The following is a 22,397-nucleotide window of genomic DNA, read 5'->3' as shown; positions in this document are numbered from 1 at the left end:
TTTGATCACTTTGGCTTTCCATATTAGGGCCCCCTGCTGTCGCGATGTACGGTTCACGCGAGAACATTTTTACAGCAACGTCGCAAAACTACATTGTGAAAAAGTGATTTACGGTAAGCCGTCAGTGAACTGGGAAAGGTTAAAGTGAATCCGAACAGCAAGGTATGTTTTTAAATATTAGACTATTAACGCTACATAATAAATAGAGATCGTTTCTACGTTGTTATACATATATGCATGTTTTGATAAGTCTAAACTCCTTTATTTCTATAATGGTCTCGTTTGAATATTCATTAGCTAGCTAGCTAGCTAGCTTGCTCGCTCGTTCTGCCTGTTTACCTTTTGTGGTTTAGATACACTACGTTATCTAGCTAACTAGTTAAGAGTAAATACATTTTTAGCGAGCGATGCATATATTTGCTGTTGCAAAGATCATTTTCACCATTCATTAGTCTGTACTAGCTAGTTTGGTCCTGATCGTCAGTAATTATAGTTAACTAGCTAGAAATAGCTAACCTAGAACTTGTGTGAACGTAGTTGGATGGATTAGGTTTAAGAAGTTCCTAAAATGGCTAGCTCGAGTTTAATTTACCCACATTCACCATCCAGTTTATTAGAAACACGTAGCTACCTTGCACTCAAGTTCATCTTTGCACTCAAATTGCATTGCACTCAAGTTCACCTCTCCACCAAGTTCATCACTGGTCAGTTTCTGATCGGAGAACCACTGCTGACTGCGTATTATTTCAGAATAGGTGGCACACAATTCTCACTGCAACAGTGACATAGTAGTAGTATGATGCCTGTGGGTGCACTGATATGTGTGAATTGGGCACAGTTGGAGATTCTACATGTGCCACTGCTGTTGAGACATTTGCCACCCAGGTACATCCAGCCAGCAGAAGAGTAACACAAATTAGTTATGGAATCAGACATGATATAGTGGTGAGTATTATATAATGGGCAGCTTTCCACATTTCAGCCAGCCTGGAATTTGTTCCATTATGCCTGGCATGTTAAGTACAACCTTGGGTGAGGTTGGGGATAGGGCAGCAATGTGGTTTTCAGACTAGTTCTTAGCTCCATTGCAATTATTAAATACTTATACATTGGTGCAAAAAACACTTCATAGTAGAAATAAATACTATTGAAATATCAGCTTCCTAATTAACAATATTTGTATGTATTCCACAGAACTATGCCGTTCATTGACCTTCAGTCAAAGCTGGGCATCAATTTGGACCGCTGGCTCCTGAACCAGAGCAGTGGGCAGCCATATAAACAAGCTGCGCGCTGCCATGCCTTTGAGAAGGAGTGGATAGAGTGTGCACATGGGATTGGCCAGCTACGTGCTAAAAATGAATGCAAACTGGAGTTAGAAGATTTCTATGAATGCATGCACCGACAAAAGACGGTAAATACACTTTAAATAGTTAAGGATCTGGAGCAGGGCTTGTTTTAAATGCTGAGTTTTAAGATGACATTTAAATTCAACTTCCATAATTTTTATTCCCTTTAGGATGTAATTTGTTTAGATAACTTTGTTTGTAGACTGTACCATATCGATGCTGTCTTTGCTGTGTCTTCTTAGTACCAGCGCTTGCTTGAAATTCAGAAGCAGAGGGACAAGATGATTAAAGAGGGATCCTACACACCACTTCCGCACCACACTGGCAATAAAAAAGCTTAGCCATGAACCCTATTGTGGCAGATAAAACGATGCCTTTTTTGAGCAGTATGCTAACACTGGTATTATAATCAGTGTGCTTACTAAATTGTTTATTATACTTATTATTGTGAGCATTGCTTCTGTTCTCCTTCTAATATAAATAAATAGTTGATTGAGATCTGTATCATTGTGTTTTTATATACTTTTTTTGGTATATGTAATCAGCCTGGCAAGCAAAGTGCGTTTTATCAGTTCCGTTCCACTATAGTTTCAGTGCTACTGATTTGTAATTTATAATCATATGGTAAGCCATATACTGTGCAGTTGTTAATATGGCAGTTAATTGACAACATGTGTAAGTTACTTTATAAGATCATGGTCAACATTTTGCTCCCTTGCTGAATTTCTTTTGTTGCTGTAAATGTGACTAATGCTAGGCACAGGTTTTTCTTCCAGGAAAGAAGTTGGAAATTGTATCAAAGCCTTCAATTTACTTTTTTCAGTTAACATCCTATGGTGCAACTATATGGTTAGAGTTGCATACATTGACTTGTTTATTTAACCTTAAATAGGAATACAGTATACTCTGAATTATTAAACATTCTCAAGGTACAGCTAACCCAATGAAATATAATTGCATAACCCTTATCAAATATACATGCATTTACTATCATTCTGTTTGATTTACAGTGTGCGTAATCCTTCGAAATGGAAGCTGCTTTTTGCTCACTAGGTGGTGCTAATAAACTACCAATGGCTCACAATGACTAAACGTTTTAATTAAATAACACCTTGATTATAATGATCAGGTTGCAACTTTAAACTGACAAGTTACAATTTTGCTAAACCATTGATTCAATTCACGTTCGATGACTCTCGCTTTCAAAGCACTGATTTAAAAATCTGCTTTAATTATTTAATTTGCACTAATGCATGTAAACGTGTAGTTAGAATATCACCCATAGTCTGAATATCAAGAGGGGCCGAATAATCCGCCCTGTGATTGGGTTTGCATAGTTGCGGTTCACTTTCCGACTATTGTTATCACTTGAATCCATCTCTTTTTTTAAACAGCGAGGAGTTCACACAGTCACAGGGTCCAGTTATAATCTGCAGAGCAGAGACTAGGATGGACGTTTTTGGTTTAAAGATCTCAACCTTCCGTCTGTTGGACTCTACTGAATTCAGATTATCCCTGATTTGCAAAAATCCCTGCGTTCCTGATTAGTTCAAAACCGAGAGTTGAGAAGAATATTCCTTCTGAAAACTTAGCATTCTTCTGTTTGGGGAGGTGAAGATTTTGTGTGAAACATTTCAGTTTAGGAGAAATAAATGCCAATCAAATAGAAATCTAGAACATCTTGAATGATGTGCATAGAGGCAACCTGCTCTCTCTTCATGCTCCACCTAAACCTGAAAAAAGTAGATATCACGCCTTTTGGATACAAGCCCTATTTCGCGTTGGACAATAGTGGTGTGAACTGCTAAGTCAGCCTTTAGAATTAATGTGTCTTGTGATTCCAACACAGTCCATCAACTAGATGTCATCCCTTATTAATGTATATTGCGTGGGGAGGAGAAAGAGGGAAAGCGGTAGTGGAAGCAGACGAATGTGTGAGAGAGGAGGGGGTCCGTGAGAGCGGGAGAGAAGGAGGAATACGAAAGGAGGGGAATAGACAGCCATTATCGAGGCACTCGGTACCCTGTTCTTCCGTAGCCCGGTCGGTGCAAACGGTCGCATACCATTTCACAGACCGTCCGAAGCTGAAGCCGTAAAGCTCCTTGCGCACCGTACACAGCAGGACTGGAATCCGGGGTATAACCGCATCCCTGTTCTTGTTAGACTGTGTGTGGTTCCGGGGTCCACCGTTATCCGGTAAGGAGGTCCAAATGTCGGTCATCCCTCAGAGCTTCTGCATGCCTGAAGCTGTTTCGCCTCTGTCGCTCTCTCTCTTTTTTTTGGCAGGATCTGTCTGCGTGTCTGCGTGTACATTTATTCAGTTTTTCCCTAGACTAACGTTAATGCTCTAATTTGAGGTAATACTGTTCTAAATTAGATGAAGCTAATGAAATTAAAGCGGGCAGTTAATTAAAAGAAACAACTCAAATCTATGACAATTTGGTTGAACTGAAGCGTTTTGCGTTTATTAACAACCGTTATTTCACTGGGGAGCGTTTCTTATGCGCACTAGCATCTGATCTTGGCCGTGAGGAACACGTTCGGCTGTTCGGACAAAGGCTTTACATGAGCTCTCAGACTGATGCTCACTCGCAGACTTCTTCCTCACGTTCACTCCACAATCCAAGCGATTTATGAGCCAGGATTTCTCGTTTGTGTTCTCATGTTTTATACATTTATCATTTTAGCAGCCTCCCTTGTCAACTCTAGTGTCATCTACGACCTTTAAGACGGGGCGTTCCTAAAGACAGATTTTTATCTTTCGATGGTCTATTCTATCCACAGATAGCAATGCATGTTTCCCTGGCAAAAAAGTGCACAGCTAAACAAAAAGGACTCGTTATTCAATGCAGTTCCGTACTTAACCGGTACCTAATAGTCATGTATATGTCCTATAATCAGTAAATTAAATTATACGGAAGCTTTAGTGCGCAAATTGAACAAACCAAGAACACTATCTGTTGAATTCCCGCTGGTTACAATGTTGAGCCTTACGCTCCATGTACCACACCTTACAAAATTATTAGAGTTAGCTAATGGTCGATCATTTCAGTCTAAATATAACATCGTAGCATCGATTAATCCAGTACCTAAAATTATTTTGTGTGGAATGCTTTCTCTGCACTGATAATCCTTGATATTTAGTTTATGTAGTTCACTAGTCTGCTGATTCCAGCTGGGATAGAATGGAAAATAACAAAGCATGTATCCATTCTTTCACCTGCTACATTAACTTTTCTCCAAACCTCTTGTTTGTCACCTGAAAACGCCCATTTTCTGTATCATGCCCTTATATGAAAGGCTGAACATGTCAGCATATGATGTCCAGCACCATCACTGTTTCTTTTCTTGGTATAGAGATCCCTCATTATTGTGAGTTTAAATGTTGTTCATTCAATGAGCACTAATCCCTAGAGTACTTTGTTGCTAGTTTTTTTTTTTTTTTTTTTTTTTTCCATATTATGTCTATGGGGTTCTATTCTCCACTTGTTTCCAGTGAGTGCTAACACTGCAGGGACAGGTATATCATGAGAGCACTACTGTTGCCCTTAGTTGAGGTTTCTGTCCTTTTGAAACTTGTGATAGATGGCATGCCTCTGGCTTTCAAGATCTGTAGGCCAGTGGTGCTGAGGTATGTTGTTTCAAAATGTACTGTGATAGTGCTTGTGGAAAGACCAGCACTATTTAGAAATTCTGAGCCAATTATACTGAGACTTTAAATAAACATGATGACTGTCTGTCAGTGCACGGTGTGCTTTTAACTGCCACAAGCTGTCAGAAGTTGTCATGAAACTGAAACAATCAAATCAAAAACAGTTGTGATTTTTGTACAAACATTTTTTTCTCTCTCACAGCTTTGAAAACCATTTCTAAAAAGCTGTTTTTTCCTTTCACATTGTTCCACGTGAGAATAATGTGATAGTATGGCTTTGAAATGAGTCTATTTATAAATGTTTGCTGCCACAGAAGTGAAACACAAGCAGCCATGAGTCAGGTGGAATGCTAACCTAGCAACCTCCATGCAGAGCTTTCCTTGTGCTCAGTCCTACTCATCAAAACTAAGTACAGAACTGGACATGCACACACAATACATACTCATCTACATTAACATGTGTATTGCACAGTGAACAATAAAAAAAAACATCCATTGTCCCCAATTCAAACTAATACTCAATCTATATCTCTTCACAGAAGTGGTCAGTCAAGGAAGTTGACTCAAGAAAATTATCTCGAAAGAATTAGGTTAGGAGGGCTGTTGTCCAATTTTTTTTATGTATTTCACCAGATGCCATGAGAAGCTTGGACTGAAGTGAATAAAGTCCAAATACTTTGAGGTCATTGGTATTGATCTTTCAGCACACATGGTGCTCAGAGATCTCTAGTCTGGCTCCCATGGGCCTTATTCCTTCTTGCTGATTACAGAGGATATCAGATCACCATTCAGAGCCAGTTAGCTAAAATGCCTGGAATTGATCTGGTCCTGATGTTATATTAATAGTACTGTGATGAAGCTCTTTGAATCACATCTTCTTTTCTGTCCATCACTATTCCCTGATTCTCTGGTGATGGCCTGATGTCTGTCTGTCTCTCATCTTCTCCTTACTCAGACTTTGAGGAATGATTTGCTGATACTCTTTGATCAGTTGACAGTGGAGAATGTCTGGTTCTTTTGTCTCAATACTATAATAGTTAGAGTGCTGGAATTAAGGATGACATGATTACATGAGTTGCAAGTGTCCATGTATTATTTGTTTTTGAGAGATTATGGATGACTGATTATGCCATGTTAAAGTGTGTTCTTTTATAAATTTTTTTTACCCCATTTCTTACTTCTTCTCTGAACTGTTCCCTACCAACCAAGTCCTTATGTTCCCTTGCAGCACCCCGGCGATATGTCTTCCTCCGACGAGGAGAGCTTGAGCGAGCGCTCGTGTGCGAGTGAGCGCTCGCTACGGAGCGAGCGCTCAGGGGGCTCCCTGTCGCCATGTCCCCACACCACCAGTGGCCCTAAGGGGGACACCCTGCCATGGAACCTGTCCAAACACGAGAGGCGCAAGCGGAAGAGCCAGGACTCTGTGCTGGATCCTGCTGAGAGGGCCGTAGTGCGGGTGGCAGGTAGGAGCTGGCACTGAGGGGCACATCGTGTGACAGAGTGACAGGTCGATTCAGGTTCATGATGGAGTGACAGAATAGGATTGCACTAAAAGAGGTAGATGAGAAATTCATAGCCGCTTATCAGTCAAATCATATGTGTAGGGGGACAACAGGGAAAAGGACAAAACCCTTTGATTCTGGGTCTTCTAGAACTAAGCCCGGAGAAAACATGTAGGGCATGCCATGTAATGTAACAGTAGGAGGCATACATATTGTACAGCCACTGACTGAAGTAAGATCAAATAAGGTGTGATGTTTTAGTTTTTTAAGTGTTTATTCTTTGAGATAATGTCTGCGGTACAGTTTTATTGTGTGTGCAGCTGTGTGAAATGTCTGGGCACTGTGGGAGACAAGAGTGGGGGGATGAGCTGTTCTCAGACTATTTTCTCTTTCATTGATTTGCTAGTTGAGTTACTATTCCTGTTTGTTTCATGTTAATAAACTGTATGTGTTATGCAATACTCACATATGAGATGAAGTGATGAACTGTGTTGTCCACCCAGTGAACAAATGCAGGAAGGTAATGCTAAGAGAGTACGTTATTGTAGCCTTGAGCCTGGTGATCTAGTTGAAGAGGAGTGTGGCGAGTGAGGCCAAACATTAGTCACAGCTAACAAGTAAAAACAGATTTCCGGAGATTCATTGCACATTTTAACTGCTCTGTGCACTGAAACCCTCTTCAGTTTGTTTTCCACATGTCTTCCATATGTTCATTCTGTATGAGAGCCAATTTGCACATGTTGAGTTTTATCATTAATACTATCTTTTCTGACTTCATCATGACAAAAACATCCCAGTGTAAACGCTGTTACTCTGTCACTTATCATTTATTCAAATCCTTTCATTGGAATAGGAAATGCAGTAATAATTGTGGGAAAGTGATACATGCAAGGTTTGAGTTGGAAATTGATGACCATGCAGAATAAGCTGCAAATGTGTTCATCTTCATTAGCATCCCAGACAAGAGTGTTTGCAAGCAATTGGGGTATCCAGGGGCCTGCCTACATCTATTTTGATTTATTTTATTTTTTTCAGGCAACTCAAAGGGCTACTCAGCTTGGCTCCCTCCTTTCCCATGTTGCCATGGGGACCTGCACACTCTTCCAGTCCCCTAGTTTCCATGGCTATGAAGGGGAAGGAAACACAGTGGGAAGCAGACAGGGCAAAAGGCCCAAAACAAATAGTGAAATGCAGAGAGGGAGAGCATTTGAATTTTAATTTAAGCTTGAGAAAAGAAGGAGCAGTTGTGAGAGGCAGAGACAGGAGTGGGGTCGAGTGAAATAAAAAAATAAGAAAATAGTGAGAGGATAAAGCATGAGACATTGAAGGGGCTGAGAACAAGGCCAAGGTTCAAAGTGGGGAAGATGAAGTGAAGAGTAATGATGACATATTCAAAGAGTCAGGGATAGAGAGAGCACGAGCAAGGATGAATAGATAGATGGCTTGAGAAAAGTGAAGAGAGTGCAAACATATCAGTAATCAAGTTCATTTATGTCAGTTTTTTACAACCCACGGACTTCATACAACAGTACTGACATTGACTGATTAGTGTTAGTTAGAGCTTGTCTGTTACAGAATTTGCTTCAAGTCTAACCTATTGCTGAATTCAACTAAATTTGGAAAATTAATACATTAAAGGTAGAAATCTGGGTGACAGCATCTGTGCGTTGCTACTTTATAGCCATGCGTAAATATGAGAAACAAACAAGGACATCACTCTGATGATGTTTCACTGCTGCCTGCCAACCAGGCCAAGTCATAGCTGCTTGAAAGAGAGTGAGAGCAATATGGCTATGGCTTTCCAATGAGTTAAGCTGCTTTTAGCCACAAAGGGAAATCACTACTCTTTAAATACACTGAAAATAACATATTATCCTCTCACACAAAGCTGGATCAGAACTGTGGTGGATTTTTATCCAGACCAATTTATCCCTTATTAAAAGAAAAAACTCAATGACTGTTCCAAGAAAAGCCAATCTGGGTTTATTTACTATAATTTCCTAACCATTACAACCAATATTATATATTGATAAATGGAATTACACAGTCATTTTAGCTGGCATAAAATCCAAAGAATGAAGACACAGTTAGCATTACACTGAGCTTGAAGGGCATTAACAGTAGAATGGGGTGGGGGGTGGGGGGTGTTGGATCTGACTCACCAATTCTTGTTTTGTTAAATTACAGTCCACTTAGACCACTCTCGAGCTGTCGCATAGAATGCGTCTCTGCCTGGTGGTTGTAGAGAGACAGAGCTGGAAGTAAAATCCGCAGACAAACCATGCAGCCCTCATGTTACAGTGTCGAAACGTGAGATATATGGCTGTATATGGTGCAGTACTTAGGGGTGACTTTCATATAAATTTGTTGCATTGCTGCACTTGCAATAACTGCATCACACCCTCTGACACCACTTCAGTGACTCTGCCACTCAGTTTTCCTTTGAGGATTCCTGCCAAGCTGACCCCGCAGCCTTTTTAAGTCCTCATTTGTGTCTATGAATTTCTACTGTCTGCCTTCTTTCCGGCCAGTGAAATGGATGCAGTATTGGGTTTACAAACAGAGGATTGACTAACTCAGTCTGTAGCTCACTCTTTTCAGTGGCCTTGGATGCCGGTTTTGGGCTGCTGTTTTGTTGCATTATGAAACACACTCTGATCACTGAGCACCCGAGATGTTTCTGAACATCTGTCTATTTTGTCTTTTTGCAACTGGCACCATTGTTAAAGTTATCAGCAAAGATGATTAAGCTTCACATATACCAAAAACTCTGTAAGCTCACCTGTCCAGTCATGTGCCATTGAGCATAGTTGTTATGAAGGCAAACAAGGTCTTCTGTGTTGGTGACAACTTTGCATCTTGTGCTACAGCCTTTGCAATCTTGCTATTGGACTCTTCTCTTTTAGATATGTTCTCCCTTCGTTTTATCAGCCGTAGTGATTTCTGTAGGAGTAGGCTGGAGGGCTTTTCACAGCTGTGAAATGTTTTGGCCTTGGCCATAGTTGTTTCCCTTGTGTGACCTAGTTACTGACTGCAGTTACTGAACTCAGGAGTCTTATTACTCCAAAATGATAAATCATATATTGAGAAATACCCAGTACATCCTGCTATCAAATCTTACCAAAGTCCATATCCTACATTATCCTTTTATTTTATAATTTTCCTGAATGTCCGCTTACAGTTTTTGTGTGACTTTATATTCCAGAAACATAATTCACTTTTACATGGCATTGTCAACATGTAATGGTCATTACATGAGCAATTAGAATTCAATAGGCATCTTTAAGATGGAGAGAAGATAAATGGGCTCTGTTCTGATTGGATGCCCTATTTTGTGCCTCTTTTATAAATCACTCAGTGCTGAAAATGCCTGAGAACTGTGAGAAATGTTAGTGGTTGGGGCTAAATGCTGTAGGCTGAATAGGTGGAGATATGTAAATGAGTTTGTTCTGTGACATCAGAAAAACATTTATTTCAAAATTGGCAGTTGCAGCTTAGGCTATGTTCTCATTACCAACGTGACATGACTGAAATTCTTTTTTTTTTTTTGCCTTAAAGTGACACTGATTTTGTCCTTAATTTGAACTTGATTTTTTTTTCACGGCTATGTGGACACACAGATCGTATCTTTTCAAATCAGATGAGTCACTTTTGTATATGGTCCTAGATCAGATATGACCCATCAAAACAGGCAAATCTTATCTAATCAAAAAATAGGAATTGAACGATGTGGCTTGTAATGTTAATGTCGCATTAGATTCTACATATGGACTGTATGGACTTGGGGAGTGAAGGTTGTGTTTTAAAAGATTAAACAATATCTGCATATTACTTCAATTTTGTTTATTTCAATAAAATGAGGAAAATTCTGTTTTTCACAATAGAGGCTCTTTAATTTAAACTACTTTAGGCATCAGTTCACTTGGGTGGCCAATACCTCAAATGATTTGCTGTCATCTAATAATTCTGTGGCTTTATGACTAATCTCCGCCTTTTACAAGTATTGTCTGCTGACATGATATAAGATCACGGGCAACCATGTTTCTGTGCACAAACCTTACCTGCGCATTCATGGACAACACGAGTTAACTCTTCTTGACCATTGGGTGACAGGCTCTGCGTTGTTCCAGAGAACAAAGGCTGTCTGTTAGAATGGGACACGTCACGATAAAGTGGGAAGTGGACGGTTCCTTTGCACCGCTCTTGTTTTGCCGACAAGGGGCGACAGAGCCCAAGAATAAAACAGTGTCGTCGTCAACTATGTCATTCAGTCTCTGGCCCTGCCATAAATTTCCTGAGCTAGATGTGTCTGGCGTGGCTGGAAAGGAGGGATTGATGACAGCCACTGCGGGAAGAATAGAGAAACCTGAGCCCCATTTGCACGAGGGGGAGAGAGGGAGGGGTAGTAGAGGGAGGCTGGAAGTCGCAGCCACAAACTGTGCCTGTAATAGAAGCGGCCATTATATTGAACTGCATGGGTCGGAAAAACGCAGAAGACAGAGCGAGTGCCGGCATATCAAGAACGCGCCGACAAAGGAATATAAGACCCGGTGTCGAGATACAATTACGCTGTGGCCTCGCCTCTGATTTCGGAAGGCACCAAGCGGCCAGCCCACAGCGACCGCCCTCCCAAAGCAAAGGCGCACTTCAGAATCGCCTCTAATAAACGCTCATAATCCATTCGCCGGGTGGGACGTGGAAGAAAGGACTTTTAATACGACAAACGCTGCGGCGTAGGTTGTCGCATAAAATATGGATTTATATAACACCACGTTCATACGAGGGTTTTTGACAAACATGTATTCAGTGATCGTGAGCATGTAATTTGGAGCCTAATCGTTACCTTTAGTACAGTAAGAAATCACCGTTCAAAAGTAGAAGTAGCCTAACCTTAAGTTAATTAACAAGCGTTTAAATAAAGAAAACATCTAGACTCGTCAATAGGTTTTAATACAATAATTTTCCAATGTGGATGAAACTACATCTACAGTGGATTTAAACCGAAGCCGGATTTGACAGCTGTTCCCGAAGACCCGGATCCACCATCCTGGATTACTGTAGTCGCGGACCCTGGAGACACCGACACCATGGCTGGCTTCACACCGGGTCTACTGCCGACGAATCATTCTCAAGAGAAGGAGTTTGCTAAAGCGTATGAGGATGTGCTGGAGAGATACAAAGGTAAACCTATATCAGAAAAAAAAAACAACTAGACATGTGATTGTGGTAGACGACGTAGTGCCAGTCCGGATCGGTTAGATTTAAGGGGGCAGGCTGCGCCTTTTCTGTAGGACACAAGGCTACATACAGCTAGCGTTTGTTTACATGCTTTCAGTTTGCAGTAATAATACAATCGGAATATTTTCATCCAAGATTAACTGTTCACCTGTAATTAATTGTAGCACCGAATTTAGCAACTTAGTTAAACTAATTTCATTAATATGAAGCGCATATCAAAACTGGAAGATAATTTATTGTTGAATGCGTGTAGAACGTCTTATAGGATCCCTTAAATCCTTAATGGATTATTTCTTGTTTCGTCAGGATTCAGTGGAGGTCTGTCGAGCCCAGGCCACTAACAGTAGCACTTTAAAAAAATTAATGCCTTCACTGAAATTTGCCTTGATGGACGCAGTGAGGGAGAGAGTGAGCCCAGTTAGTTGACACGCGGAGCATCTGTAATGCAAGCATGATGAAAAGGGTCGATCTTAATTATTGATTATTATAATGAAATGCGAGTCTGTGGGGGTTGATGGCGTTAGGAGGAATCGTATCGTACTGCGGCTAGCCGGTCACGTGAAACACTACAAATGTATAGGTTTTCTTGTCCATATTAATTGTCCCATGAGGGTATGATTTGCTATAATAATAATAATAACCTCCTAAAAGTCTGCCAAAAATAAGTCTTTAAAGTTTACAAATGATCCAGAGTTGTACAGTGTAAACTGCACCGCTCCTCCTCCTGCTTGGTCTCCTTGGTGAGTTTCTGTGAGTGAATGTGCGGCCTACATTTCAACTCTCCATTAGCCCAATTATTGTGTCGATGAGACTAAAGTAATGCAATGGTCACTAAATGCAACATGGGAAAAGAGTCCACTCAAGTGCAACACTTCCCAAATACACGTTCAAGACAAACCTCTAAGGAATACAGTTAATTGTCTAGCATTTACATCCACATTACTAAAAGTACTTTTAGTATGGGTGCCAAGGGCCTTTTTATTTTGATGGATGGAGTACTGAATTCATAAAACTCACTTTATCACTCTAGAGCATTTGCACAGTTTTAGCAGTGACATCTAATTTTTGGAACGCTTACCTTGGCCTTGGTTGTACATGTTTTTATATTGGAGCAAATTCCCTTTTAACGCTCACAGTTCTCTCCTGTAGGTCACCGGAATTGACCTTGTGACTAACAGCTTAGTACAGAAGCTACCAGTCTGTATGTCTTTCTTTTACCTACTGTTTACCCCACGCCCTCCCTTCACACACACTCAAAAGTTTGTATTGGGTTCCAGTCTCAAAAGGACAGACAGACATGGGCTGGGTACATCCTTGGTCATCTTTGTGTAGGTTTCAGACATCTGTTACCTATGGCAGTATCAAGGAAAATAGTAGGAAACATGATTTGGGCAAGTGAGAAGTCATCACTTACTTCACACAGGAGGTGCCATAGTGAATAATTCAAGTGTGTGTGTGTGTGTTTGAGTGTGATGGAGGGAGAGAGAGAGAGACAGCGAGAGAGTGTGTCTTAAACAAGACATAGTTTTGATTGTTGTGAATGCATGTTCTCATGTGCCAAGTTGTTTCCCAATGTACAGGGAGTTGACTTGAGTTTAGAACAATAACAGGATATCTAAAAGAGTTTTGGTGCCTGAAAAGGATAAGAGACAGGAATGTGAGTCAGAAAGAGACATGTAGGAAATGCAAATACCCAAAGCAAGACAGAATGGCCATAGTCTGATACGTTTCTGAACAAGATATTGACACAGCAGACTTCAAGGAGACACAAGGTTTGTTAGTGTAAAATATATTGACTAAAGTTTCTCAACAGCCTTCAAAACCTACAGCACAGGGTCAAGTGTTGGTGGATTTATGAATGGTACAGGACACACATGGCCTACCTGTGGGCATGACTTGATTTCAAACTCTGGTTGATGTATTCTCCTCAGTCTGAATTCCAGATTCAGTTTAGATGACATTTGACCTACCCCCACCACACACATGCAGTAAAGGATTTGAGCATTCTTTCAGCAGGGCTTTGCTGATGGCCTGTGGAGTACAGGAAGTGACATTTGCTGTCTGTGTATTTCCTGTTGTACAGGAAACTCACATTAGGATACACAAGGGTCTGCAGCACTTCAGTGCAGACACTTATCCACAGCAACTTGTCCATACTTATCAATGTTCTTCCACTCCCTCCAGTCCTGTTTGCATATACAGCATCACACTATTCTTAAAGTACAAATATCACATCATTTGAATGAGTGCCTGCTGGTTTGGATAGTTCAGTGTAAAAGTGTGGAAAGTCCCGAAGCATTCCAAACGGTTTTGTTGGGACTGATCACTAGTTTGGAATGGAGAGTGAGTGTTGAGGCAGACGAGCTTGAGGGGATCATGACATGTGTGTTTTTCCGTCCAGTCTGGTTTCAGTCCCTCTTGCAGCCCTCTGCCATGACCGTGAGCATGTGTTCCTTCTCCCTTGATCTCTCCTCTCTCTCTCTCTCTCTCTCTGTTTCACTGCAACCCTGCAGGATTTCCTATCCACCACTTCCTGTTTGGTCACATTTCTCCTATAGCACCTGACTGATTCAGCAGAGCAGAGTAGATTTTTCTTCCACCACCCCTCTTAGCTTCTGCTCTGTTTTCCTTTGGAGGCAGGACTATTGAAGTGTTTCTTGGTTTGTGCTGCTTTGCTGTGCTGTGTCCCATAAAGTTTCTAAAGGTTTCTAAAGATGAATGGCTTACAGAAAGCACCTTCATAATGGATTCTCAGGTTATGTCCAGAAACATCAGCAGTTGTTGAAGTCTTGCTCTCCTCTTTGCCCTTGTGTCACAGCATACCCTGTGCACTGTGAAGGTGTTCTTGCCTGCTAGTGTTGTCCCAGGGGTGCTGCTGGGTGCTCTGGGCAGGCCGTTCTCTGCAGCCCTGGTGCTGAGCCTCGAGCAGGATCAATACTAAAGCTTCAGTGGAGCAAAGGGGGCTATGTGGTACTGTGCTCAGTGTCTGACACTGTGCTCTCTCACCACCACTGCAGTAGAAGGCCCTGCCAAACACACACACCTGCACCCTTGGCTCACCTAAGTGTGCTGTCTCAGGGCTTGTACTGTGCTACAGTAGCCGAATGGAAAATGAGATGAGGTTTGGGGATGTGGAGTTAAATGTGTGAGCCAGGAAGGAATCGGGGGAGGGGGGAGGTAAAATGGAGAGGCTGTACAGACATAGGAAAGGAGGTGGACCATATTAATGAATAAATTATGCAGTGTGTGTTAAAGGCACTGGGACTCTGCAGCTAGATGGGCATTGATTTCAGATCGGTGCACAGGAGACCTCATTCAGCTCTCTCGACTCAATCCATAAACACGCACCCTCAACAGGCTTCCCTGCCTTGCACTCCCAACCACCCCAGCATTCCCGCTTTATTTCCCAGACCACAGAAATGAGAGATCAGCTGCCTGCAGTATCCGTACTCCCTCTTCTTCACTTCTTTTATTCCTGCACCATCCCCTCCCCTTTTGCCACAGTGGAGAGAGTAGGTCTGGGAGGAGTAGGGTTCGTTTGTACTGTAGAGAGAGCAGGAAGCATTCTGAGGCTGTAACACTGAAATGACATGACATTTCCTTATCCACACTTCAGACAGGTCATGGGAAGCACCTGTGTGTTCCAGCACGGAAATCAGCATTGCCCGGTTCATCCTCTTCCTATGTAGATGAAAGATGTGTGTGTGTGTGTGTGTGTGTGTGTGTGTGTGTGTGTGTGTGTGTGTGTGTGGAACATGTCTGTTTTTGAGGATAGTCTTGGAGTGGTGGGGTAGGCAGGCAAATCCATGCTTTTCCCCATCCTTCTATCTAGCTGTCAATCTGACATCTGTGTCATCCCTCTCTGTTCTTGAGGATTTGACTTGATGAGAAATGCCTCTTTGTGGAGTGGGAATAGTATCATGGGAGTAACCACCACTCATCTGTCACCCCATATGTACATATTCCTATGATTAAGTAGCACTCCAGCATGACTGTCAAGGGCATCTGTGGTAGCGATGGAAAACCTACAAGTATTCATAGTTCTGCTTCGTTTTGAATTGGACTGGTATGTTTAGCAAGAGATCACTGTTGTATTATAAAATATCTTAACATTGCCTTTGAATAATGCAGCATTAAGGTAAACATCTATAAATCTTAAGCATAATCCTTCATTAGTTTGTTCTAAACATTGTGCTGAGATAAATGGGTTTATCTTTTTGGACCAGGCATGAATCAGTAAATGAAATGTCAGGTTCCTTTTTGAATGATTCATGTTCCATTTGCAAAGAAACTTTTGTGCCGTCCTGTCTGCATCTATCCTAATTTAACACCAGTATGCTTAATCAGATTCACAGTCTGATTGTAGTCTGAGCCATAGCATATATATCTGTGCAGTGATCAACCACATTCAAACCACACAATTACCAAATGAACTCATTTAATTCTGCTTGACATGGTTTGATTCGACTGTGTGTGTGTGTGACTGTTCACTCATAGACAGGCTTCATCTCCCAGCAGAGAAAAGCGTGTGTTTCTCAGAGGAGAACAGGAGTGAGAATGCTGCTCACTCAATGAGCCACATGATCTCACTTATCTAACAAACACAACATAGTTCAGCACTTCAGAGAATTAGGTTCCTAACCTGGGACAATTGAAGTGCTGTAAATTTACCTTTTTACCTCTGCCAACCTTTTATGAGTTGTAATTGTTCATGCAATTTTGTCTTTTTTTTATTGTTTTTTTTTTCTTTTCTGATTTCTGATTTATGAGTGACACCTGATTCCTAAGATATTTAGATTTTAAGAATTTTGTGCTTCCAGCCAGTGAACTAGGGTTGTTTTTGTGGTTTTTCTTCATAGGACAGAAAGAACCCAACCCTAATTCCATTCCTCCACAAGTATGCATCATTATTGCTATATTACAAATCAGACCCCCCCGCCCCCTTTGACTATAATGCACTGGTTGAAGAGCTGCTCCACTTCCTTCATTTTTGTTTGTTTCTTTCTTTTTATTTTTCCTCTCTCACTGTAAAAGTGAGGGCTTCTAGTCTATGCTGCAGTATCTGATGACAATGTTCTATTTTGCCATCTTAGCTTTGTGAGCTTGCCTCATAACCCTCTGTAATGCCCACATGAATTGCATAACACTTCTGCCCCTCTCCCGCGGCTCGTCCTGTGTGCGTGGTAGGGCATAGACCGTCACGGGAGATGGGGCTGGTATGCTAACTTCACAGTTTGCCACCAGCTTTGTCCTGTCTGGCTGTTCAACTGCCTGTGTACTCTTTTCTCATCCTCACATCTCTCTCTGTCTCTGTCTCTGTCTCTGTCTCTCTCTCTCTCTCTCTCTCTCTCTCTCTCTCTCTCTCTCAAATTTAGTAGGTCACTAGGTACTGACGGTGGTAATCAGTTTTAGGATAGAGAATTGTTAAAGTGCTCAAGGCCTGATTGTTGTGGCTAAAATTACTGGTTGAGGAGATTTGCCTTTTTGTGTTATTAGCCTAATATGCAGCTGGGAGGGTCCATCTCAAGCTGCGGAATACCCTGCCTTACAGTGCAGAACATTAAAGATTGCTTTAAATGCCCTGAGATTCCATCATTCTTTTGCAATCATAGATGAGATGTTTATCTCAAATGATTCATATTTCTTGGTGATATTTCTGTGGGTGTTTTTTTTTCCCCACAGTCTAGCTTTTATGTATATAAATTAGATAAGGCATTCTGAAGTTTTCAGATTGTCCATCACAGCTGTGTAAAAGGAGTGAACAGAATAATAATTATAATAAAGTGATATTTATGTTTGCTACATATCCAGCTGGTCATTTCTCAGTTCCCATTGTCAGCTATTCCTTGACCAGGCAGAAGAGAGCACAACCTGAGGAAATATCCCTGAGGTGGAAAGAACCTGAGCTCCATTCACCAGGAGAGATGAACTATGAATATTTATATTCAGTGTCTTACAAAATAAAGAACAGGCAGAATATGTGACTTATTTCCTTTTATGTTACATACATACATGGTGCATTTTAAAATTCCAAATTTGGCACTTACACATTTGCATGCATAATTACTGGCTTGTTTTGTAAATGGGTGGGGCATGGGCTTTTATCCTGTTTGAGTGTCTCATTGGTTTTGGATAAGCCAATTAATGTGCGTGTTTGCGTTTATTGAACAAGCACAGACCTGCTTCCTGGCAAGGCTGTTATCCACAATGGTTAAGGCAGTGCAGACCACCCAAGGTGGTCCTCACTCTAATTGGCCAACCCCCACTGGCATCACCAGCGGCACTGCCTCAGCTAAGCTGCTGAGATAATGCCCTCCATCAGTTTGGGGTGGATGAGCCTGGCACTTGGTGCTTTGGGACTGGGCTGTGTAATACAACTTTACTTATGAATGCACCAGAAAAGGTCTCGCTCTAGAAACTGCTGAATCAGCCAGGGTGTTATGCTGCAGCAGAAACTGTGTTAAAAAAAGTATCCAAAACTCCAGATGAGGCTAGAGGCTTCAGGTGCTTTCTAGAAAGGAAGGACTATTTCAGCTCAACTTGATCCTTTTAGTGTCCTTTGCATTTTAAATGTATCCAAAGGCAGCTTTACATAAAACTTATGAATCCAGATTTCAAATGTTACTTGGTAAATTTTTCCATAAGTTTAGGTATGTGTATGCAAATTCTTTTCTTCCTTATAATCAACACTAAATTTACCCATCAGCCAGTACAGACTGGATGACACCATTCTAATATGGTAAGTCTTCTGTTGAGAATTCTTGCTGCTTGCTGTCTGTCCTCTTTCTTAGATTTAGGAGTGATATGCATTGATGGCTGTCCCAAAACGTGTGTGTGTGTGTGTGTGTGTGTGTGTTTGACTTAAGGGACTAAATATGATCATGTCAGTGGAAGTGGAGGTTTGTCAGTATAGGTCACTTGTTTATTACTATAAACAGTTCTGATCATCTAGGCTAACAAGATTGCAATAATCACAGAATGAAACAAATTTGTGTCAGTTTGTTACTGTGGCCTTATTGTGGTTGCTCAGCTGGTTTTATTTGTTGATAGATTAGTAATTGTATATGAGGCATTTTGTGGTCACATGCATATGAAATATGTAGGACATTATCTGACATACCTGGCTCAGCTTCTTTGGCTTCTGTACAGTTTTTTTTTTTCCCCTCCCAGTACAGTCTGTGTGAGGCTGTTGAAAACGCCATGACTCCTAGTTTGCCTGTTGCTGTAATGACTAGGTGAGGGCATTTTTGATGTAAAGTAATAATGTTGTGTGAGAATGAACTCTCTGAAAGTGGAGAGTTTAGTGCGTGTGTGCGAGCGCGAGTGAGAAATACAGGGAGAAAACATAATGCGTCAGCGTTACGTTCCTGACATTACAGGGAGAGTTGTGGGCGGAGCTAGGATGGAGGAACTAGTCACCATGATGATAAAGAAACAGGAGCTACACTGTGATTCTGTTCAAAATGCAAGGCATGGAGGAAGTCCATCCCAGTCTCTCTCTACATGCACACTTCTCTTAATCCTGCTTTAAAAAACTATTGAAATGGTTCAGTTAAGTAAAGTTTCAGTTGACTGTTTCACTTTTTCTTGGGCTAGAACATAATGTCTTCTATAAATACATGTTACTCCTTTGTTTCTACCTTTGTTCTTCTGGTTATTTTTGCTACCAACTTTTTCATGTTCTTCAAATGGATAAAAATCAGTAAACAACATCAGAGGCCCCAGCGGGTCCACCCCAAATCCCCCTCCTCTAAAGGAGCTGTTTTAATGGAGCTTGGCCAAGTGTGGTCGCTGGCCCACCTCACTGCTTCCCGTTTAGGGCTGACCTTTCTCTGCAGTGGCTTTTGAAGAGCATGCACCATTCGGCTCCTCTGCCCACTCTTCCAGACTCAGTGACTTGTGTTTGTCACTGGACCGAGGATGTAGTGTTGTAGTAAGCTTTAATCTTGGCAGTTACTACTGGCCAATTTCCGAGGTGTCGGAAATAATGTAAATAGCGTTTTGTTATGCTAGTTTCCTTCTTTGTTGTGGCACTAGCTAATGTGGTGGGCCCCAGTGATTGAGAGACAGGCATACAGATCTAGGCTTAGGGATCCATGTAAGGGCTTTGCCCTTATGTCTGGAGTTTGGCCCAGCAAAGAACACAGAGCCAGCCATTCTACCCTCACTGCTGAAGTATATAGCTATAGCTGTGGCTGTGGCGTAAGTGTACATAACCTCAGGAAGGGTCAAGTGTCCAAAATGTATTGTCAGATGAATTTTTATATACATATATTTTTTAACCATCATTATTTTTTGTATATGCGTCAACCACAGTGGTTTTCCCCTCTTAGCTCAGATATGTCTAGGTGCAGGTACTTTGTGGTCACATGCAGCCCCAGTTCTTTCTGGCTTGCTTGTTGGAGGTATTTGTTAATGTACTTGCCTATTTTTTTTTCACAGGGTTTGTTTCATCACTGATGCTGACCTCCTCATTGTTGACAGACAGCACACGCTGTGTACCCCAGGATGTTCTGGGCCGCGGTCTATTTTTATGGAAATCTTTTAAAATATTCTAGAGCTGTAGGCTGTAGGTGCAGCCTGTTCCGGCTCCCGCGTGGTTCCTTGCCTCAACACGCCCCATCCGGCATGCGTCCACACATCAGCATGCTGTTTCCTGGTGGAAAACAAATGCTGATGGTGGAGTCAGATGCTGATTGGTTGTGATGACGGCTCAACATTTATTCACTACAGGGAAATGACTAGCTTGTATTCCAAATGGAGTCATGTTGTCATGGGCTTGGCTGTTTTTCAATCTACAAAGTGTTCCAACCTTTCATTTGGATCCCAGAGCTTAGGGTTAGGGTTCTGGACAAGGGTGGTTAAGTGTAGGTTTAGAGTTAGAGCTAAGGTCATGGTAATGGCTAGGTTTAGGTTTATGCTTAGGGCTATTCTTTAAAAGATACATAGTATGATATATACATGTGGGGGGGTGGGGGGTGCACATGTACTTTTTGGGTATGTGTGTGTACTTGGTGCCTTTATGCCATGGCAAGTCATGCATGAGGCATCCATGCAACACAGCGTGCTCCTGCAGACAACACACCTGGATCAGCTGATGCCACAGTGAATAATGGGTGTGTGGCATTTAACTGAGATTAGAGGGAAGATAAACCCCAAGCAGTGCTCGTACCTCACGCCTGTACCAGGATCAGTGACCAAAAGGTTCCACTTCATTTCTCTATCTTTTTCTGTATTTCTCTTCTTTCATGAGTGCTATATATGTTAAATATTTTTAACTTGCAAGGTTTTATCACACACACACACACACACACACACACACACAGTGAGAGAGAGACAAACCGAGAGACAGATTCTGCAGAAAAGACTGAGTACTCTGCTTATTGGTCTAGGATGGAGAATGGCAGAATTTAACTCACTTAGTGCAGTTAAAGCTTTCCACACTCACTTGAGCTGGAAGATGAAGGCTGCTCATGCTTAGAAATTCTGTTAATGATGTTTTCACACTGGCCTGAAGTTGTGTGTCTCTAGAAAGATGGATGGAGGACAATTGGGTCCCTTCTGACCTCTGACCCATCACACATCTCTGCCTGCACACTTCTATTTCCCATGGGTCCTGAGTGACCTTCAGGCCTTGGGGGGGGGGGGGGGAGAGAATGTGACACACACACACACACACACACACACACACATACATACACACCTCTATTTCCCAGGGGACCTGAGTGACCTTCAGGGCCGTGTGTGTGTGTGTGTGTGTGTGTGTGTGTGTGTGTGTGTGTGTGTATGTATGTGTGTATGTATGTGTGTATGTGTGTGTGTATGTGTGTGTGTATGTGTGTGTGTATGTGTGTGTGTATGTGTGTGTGTGTGTGTGTGTGTGTGTGTGTGTGTGTGTGTGTGTGTGTGTGTGTGTGTGTGTGTGTGTGTGTGTGTGTGTGTGTGTGTGTGTGTGTGCGCGTGCGTGTGTATGTATGTATAATATATTATGTTTGTAACTATACATGCACAGACACATACACTATATGGACAAATTATGTGGACACACCTCCTAATTACTGAGTTCAGATGTTTTACACCTATTTCTGTCAAGCACAGTCATGCAGTCTCCATAGACAAACACTGGCAGTAGAATGGGTCATACTTTAAATGTGGCACTTTAATAGAAATATTCACCTTTGACACATGCCAGTTTGTGAAATGTCTTCCCTGCTTGATCTGCTCAGATCTATAAGTGCTATCATTGTGCAATGGAAGCCTCTAGGAACACCAACAGCTCATTCTCACAAACTCACATTATGAGGCTGGAGAGTACTGACGCACCTCACCGGTCCAATTGCCTATTGTTGGTTGCATCACTCACTAACACGCTCAACTAACAACTGCCCTAGAAGCAACATTGGTACAAGAACCAAGTGTCGGGAGCTTCACGTAATGGGTTTCCATGGCTGGGCAGCTGCCCACAAGCCTAAGATCATTATGTGCACTGCCAAGAGTTGTGGAGTAAAACGCACCAGCACTGGACTCTGGAGCAGTTTAAACGTTTTCTGTGGAGTGATGAATCATACTTCTCTGTATGGCAGTCTGATGCCTATATCTGGGCTTGATGGATTTTGTGTGTGTGTGTGTGTGTGTGTGTGTGTGTGTGTGTGTGTG

The 22,397-nt window shown here is 41.7% G+C and overlaps 2 protein-coding genes across 8 annotated transcripts in view; both read left to right on the top strand.

Annotated features, from left to right (window-relative positions):
- The first annotated feature begins 27 nt into the window (after positions 1 to 27).
- ndufs5 (NADH:ubiquinone oxidoreductase subunit S5) lies at positions 28 to 1,847 on the top strand. Its single transcript, XM_027000869.3, has 3 exons — positions 28 to 162; positions 1,195 to 1,414; positions 1,592 to 1,847. The coding sequence occupies exons 2-3, from the start codon at positions 1,199 to 1,201 to the stop codon at positions 1,688 to 1,690; spliced, it is 315 nt and encodes a 104-aa protein (XP_026856670.2). The 5' UTR covers positions 28 to 162; positions 1,195 to 1,198; the 3' UTR covers positions 1,691 to 1,847.
- Positions 1,848 to 3,374: 1,527 nt separating this feature from the next.
- The window catches only part of macf1a (microtubule actin crosslinking factor 1a), a 132,409-nt gene continuing 113,386 nt past the window's right edge, over positions 3,375 to 22,397 (top strand). For 6 of the 7 annotated variants that reach the window (XM_081701855.1, XM_081701850.1, XM_081701820.1 and 3 more), the window contains exons 1-2: positions 3,375 to 3,545; positions 6,230 to 6,464. In XM_081701855.1, coding sequence (XP_081557981.1) covers positions 6,242 to 6,464 — 223 coding nt within the window. In that variant the 5' untranslated portion in view covers positions 3,375 to 3,545; positions 6,230 to 6,241. Of the gene's footprint in view, positions 3,546 to 6,229; positions 6,465 to 10,928; positions 11,685 to 22,397 lie in introns of those variants that run through there. The other variant, XM_081701833.1, reaches the window with a different exon arrangement.

This window comes from Electrophorus electricus, chromosome 2 (genome assembly GCF_041902795.1).
Source record: "Electrophorus electricus isolate QZ-2024a chromosome 2, ASM4190279v1, whole genome shotgun sequence".
In the NCBI taxonomy this organism is placed as follows: Eukaryota; Metazoa; Chordata; class Actinopteri; order Gymnotiformes; family Gymnotidae; genus Electrophorus; species Electrophorus electricus.
This window is presented reverse-complemented; position numbering and strand designations above follow the sequence as displayed.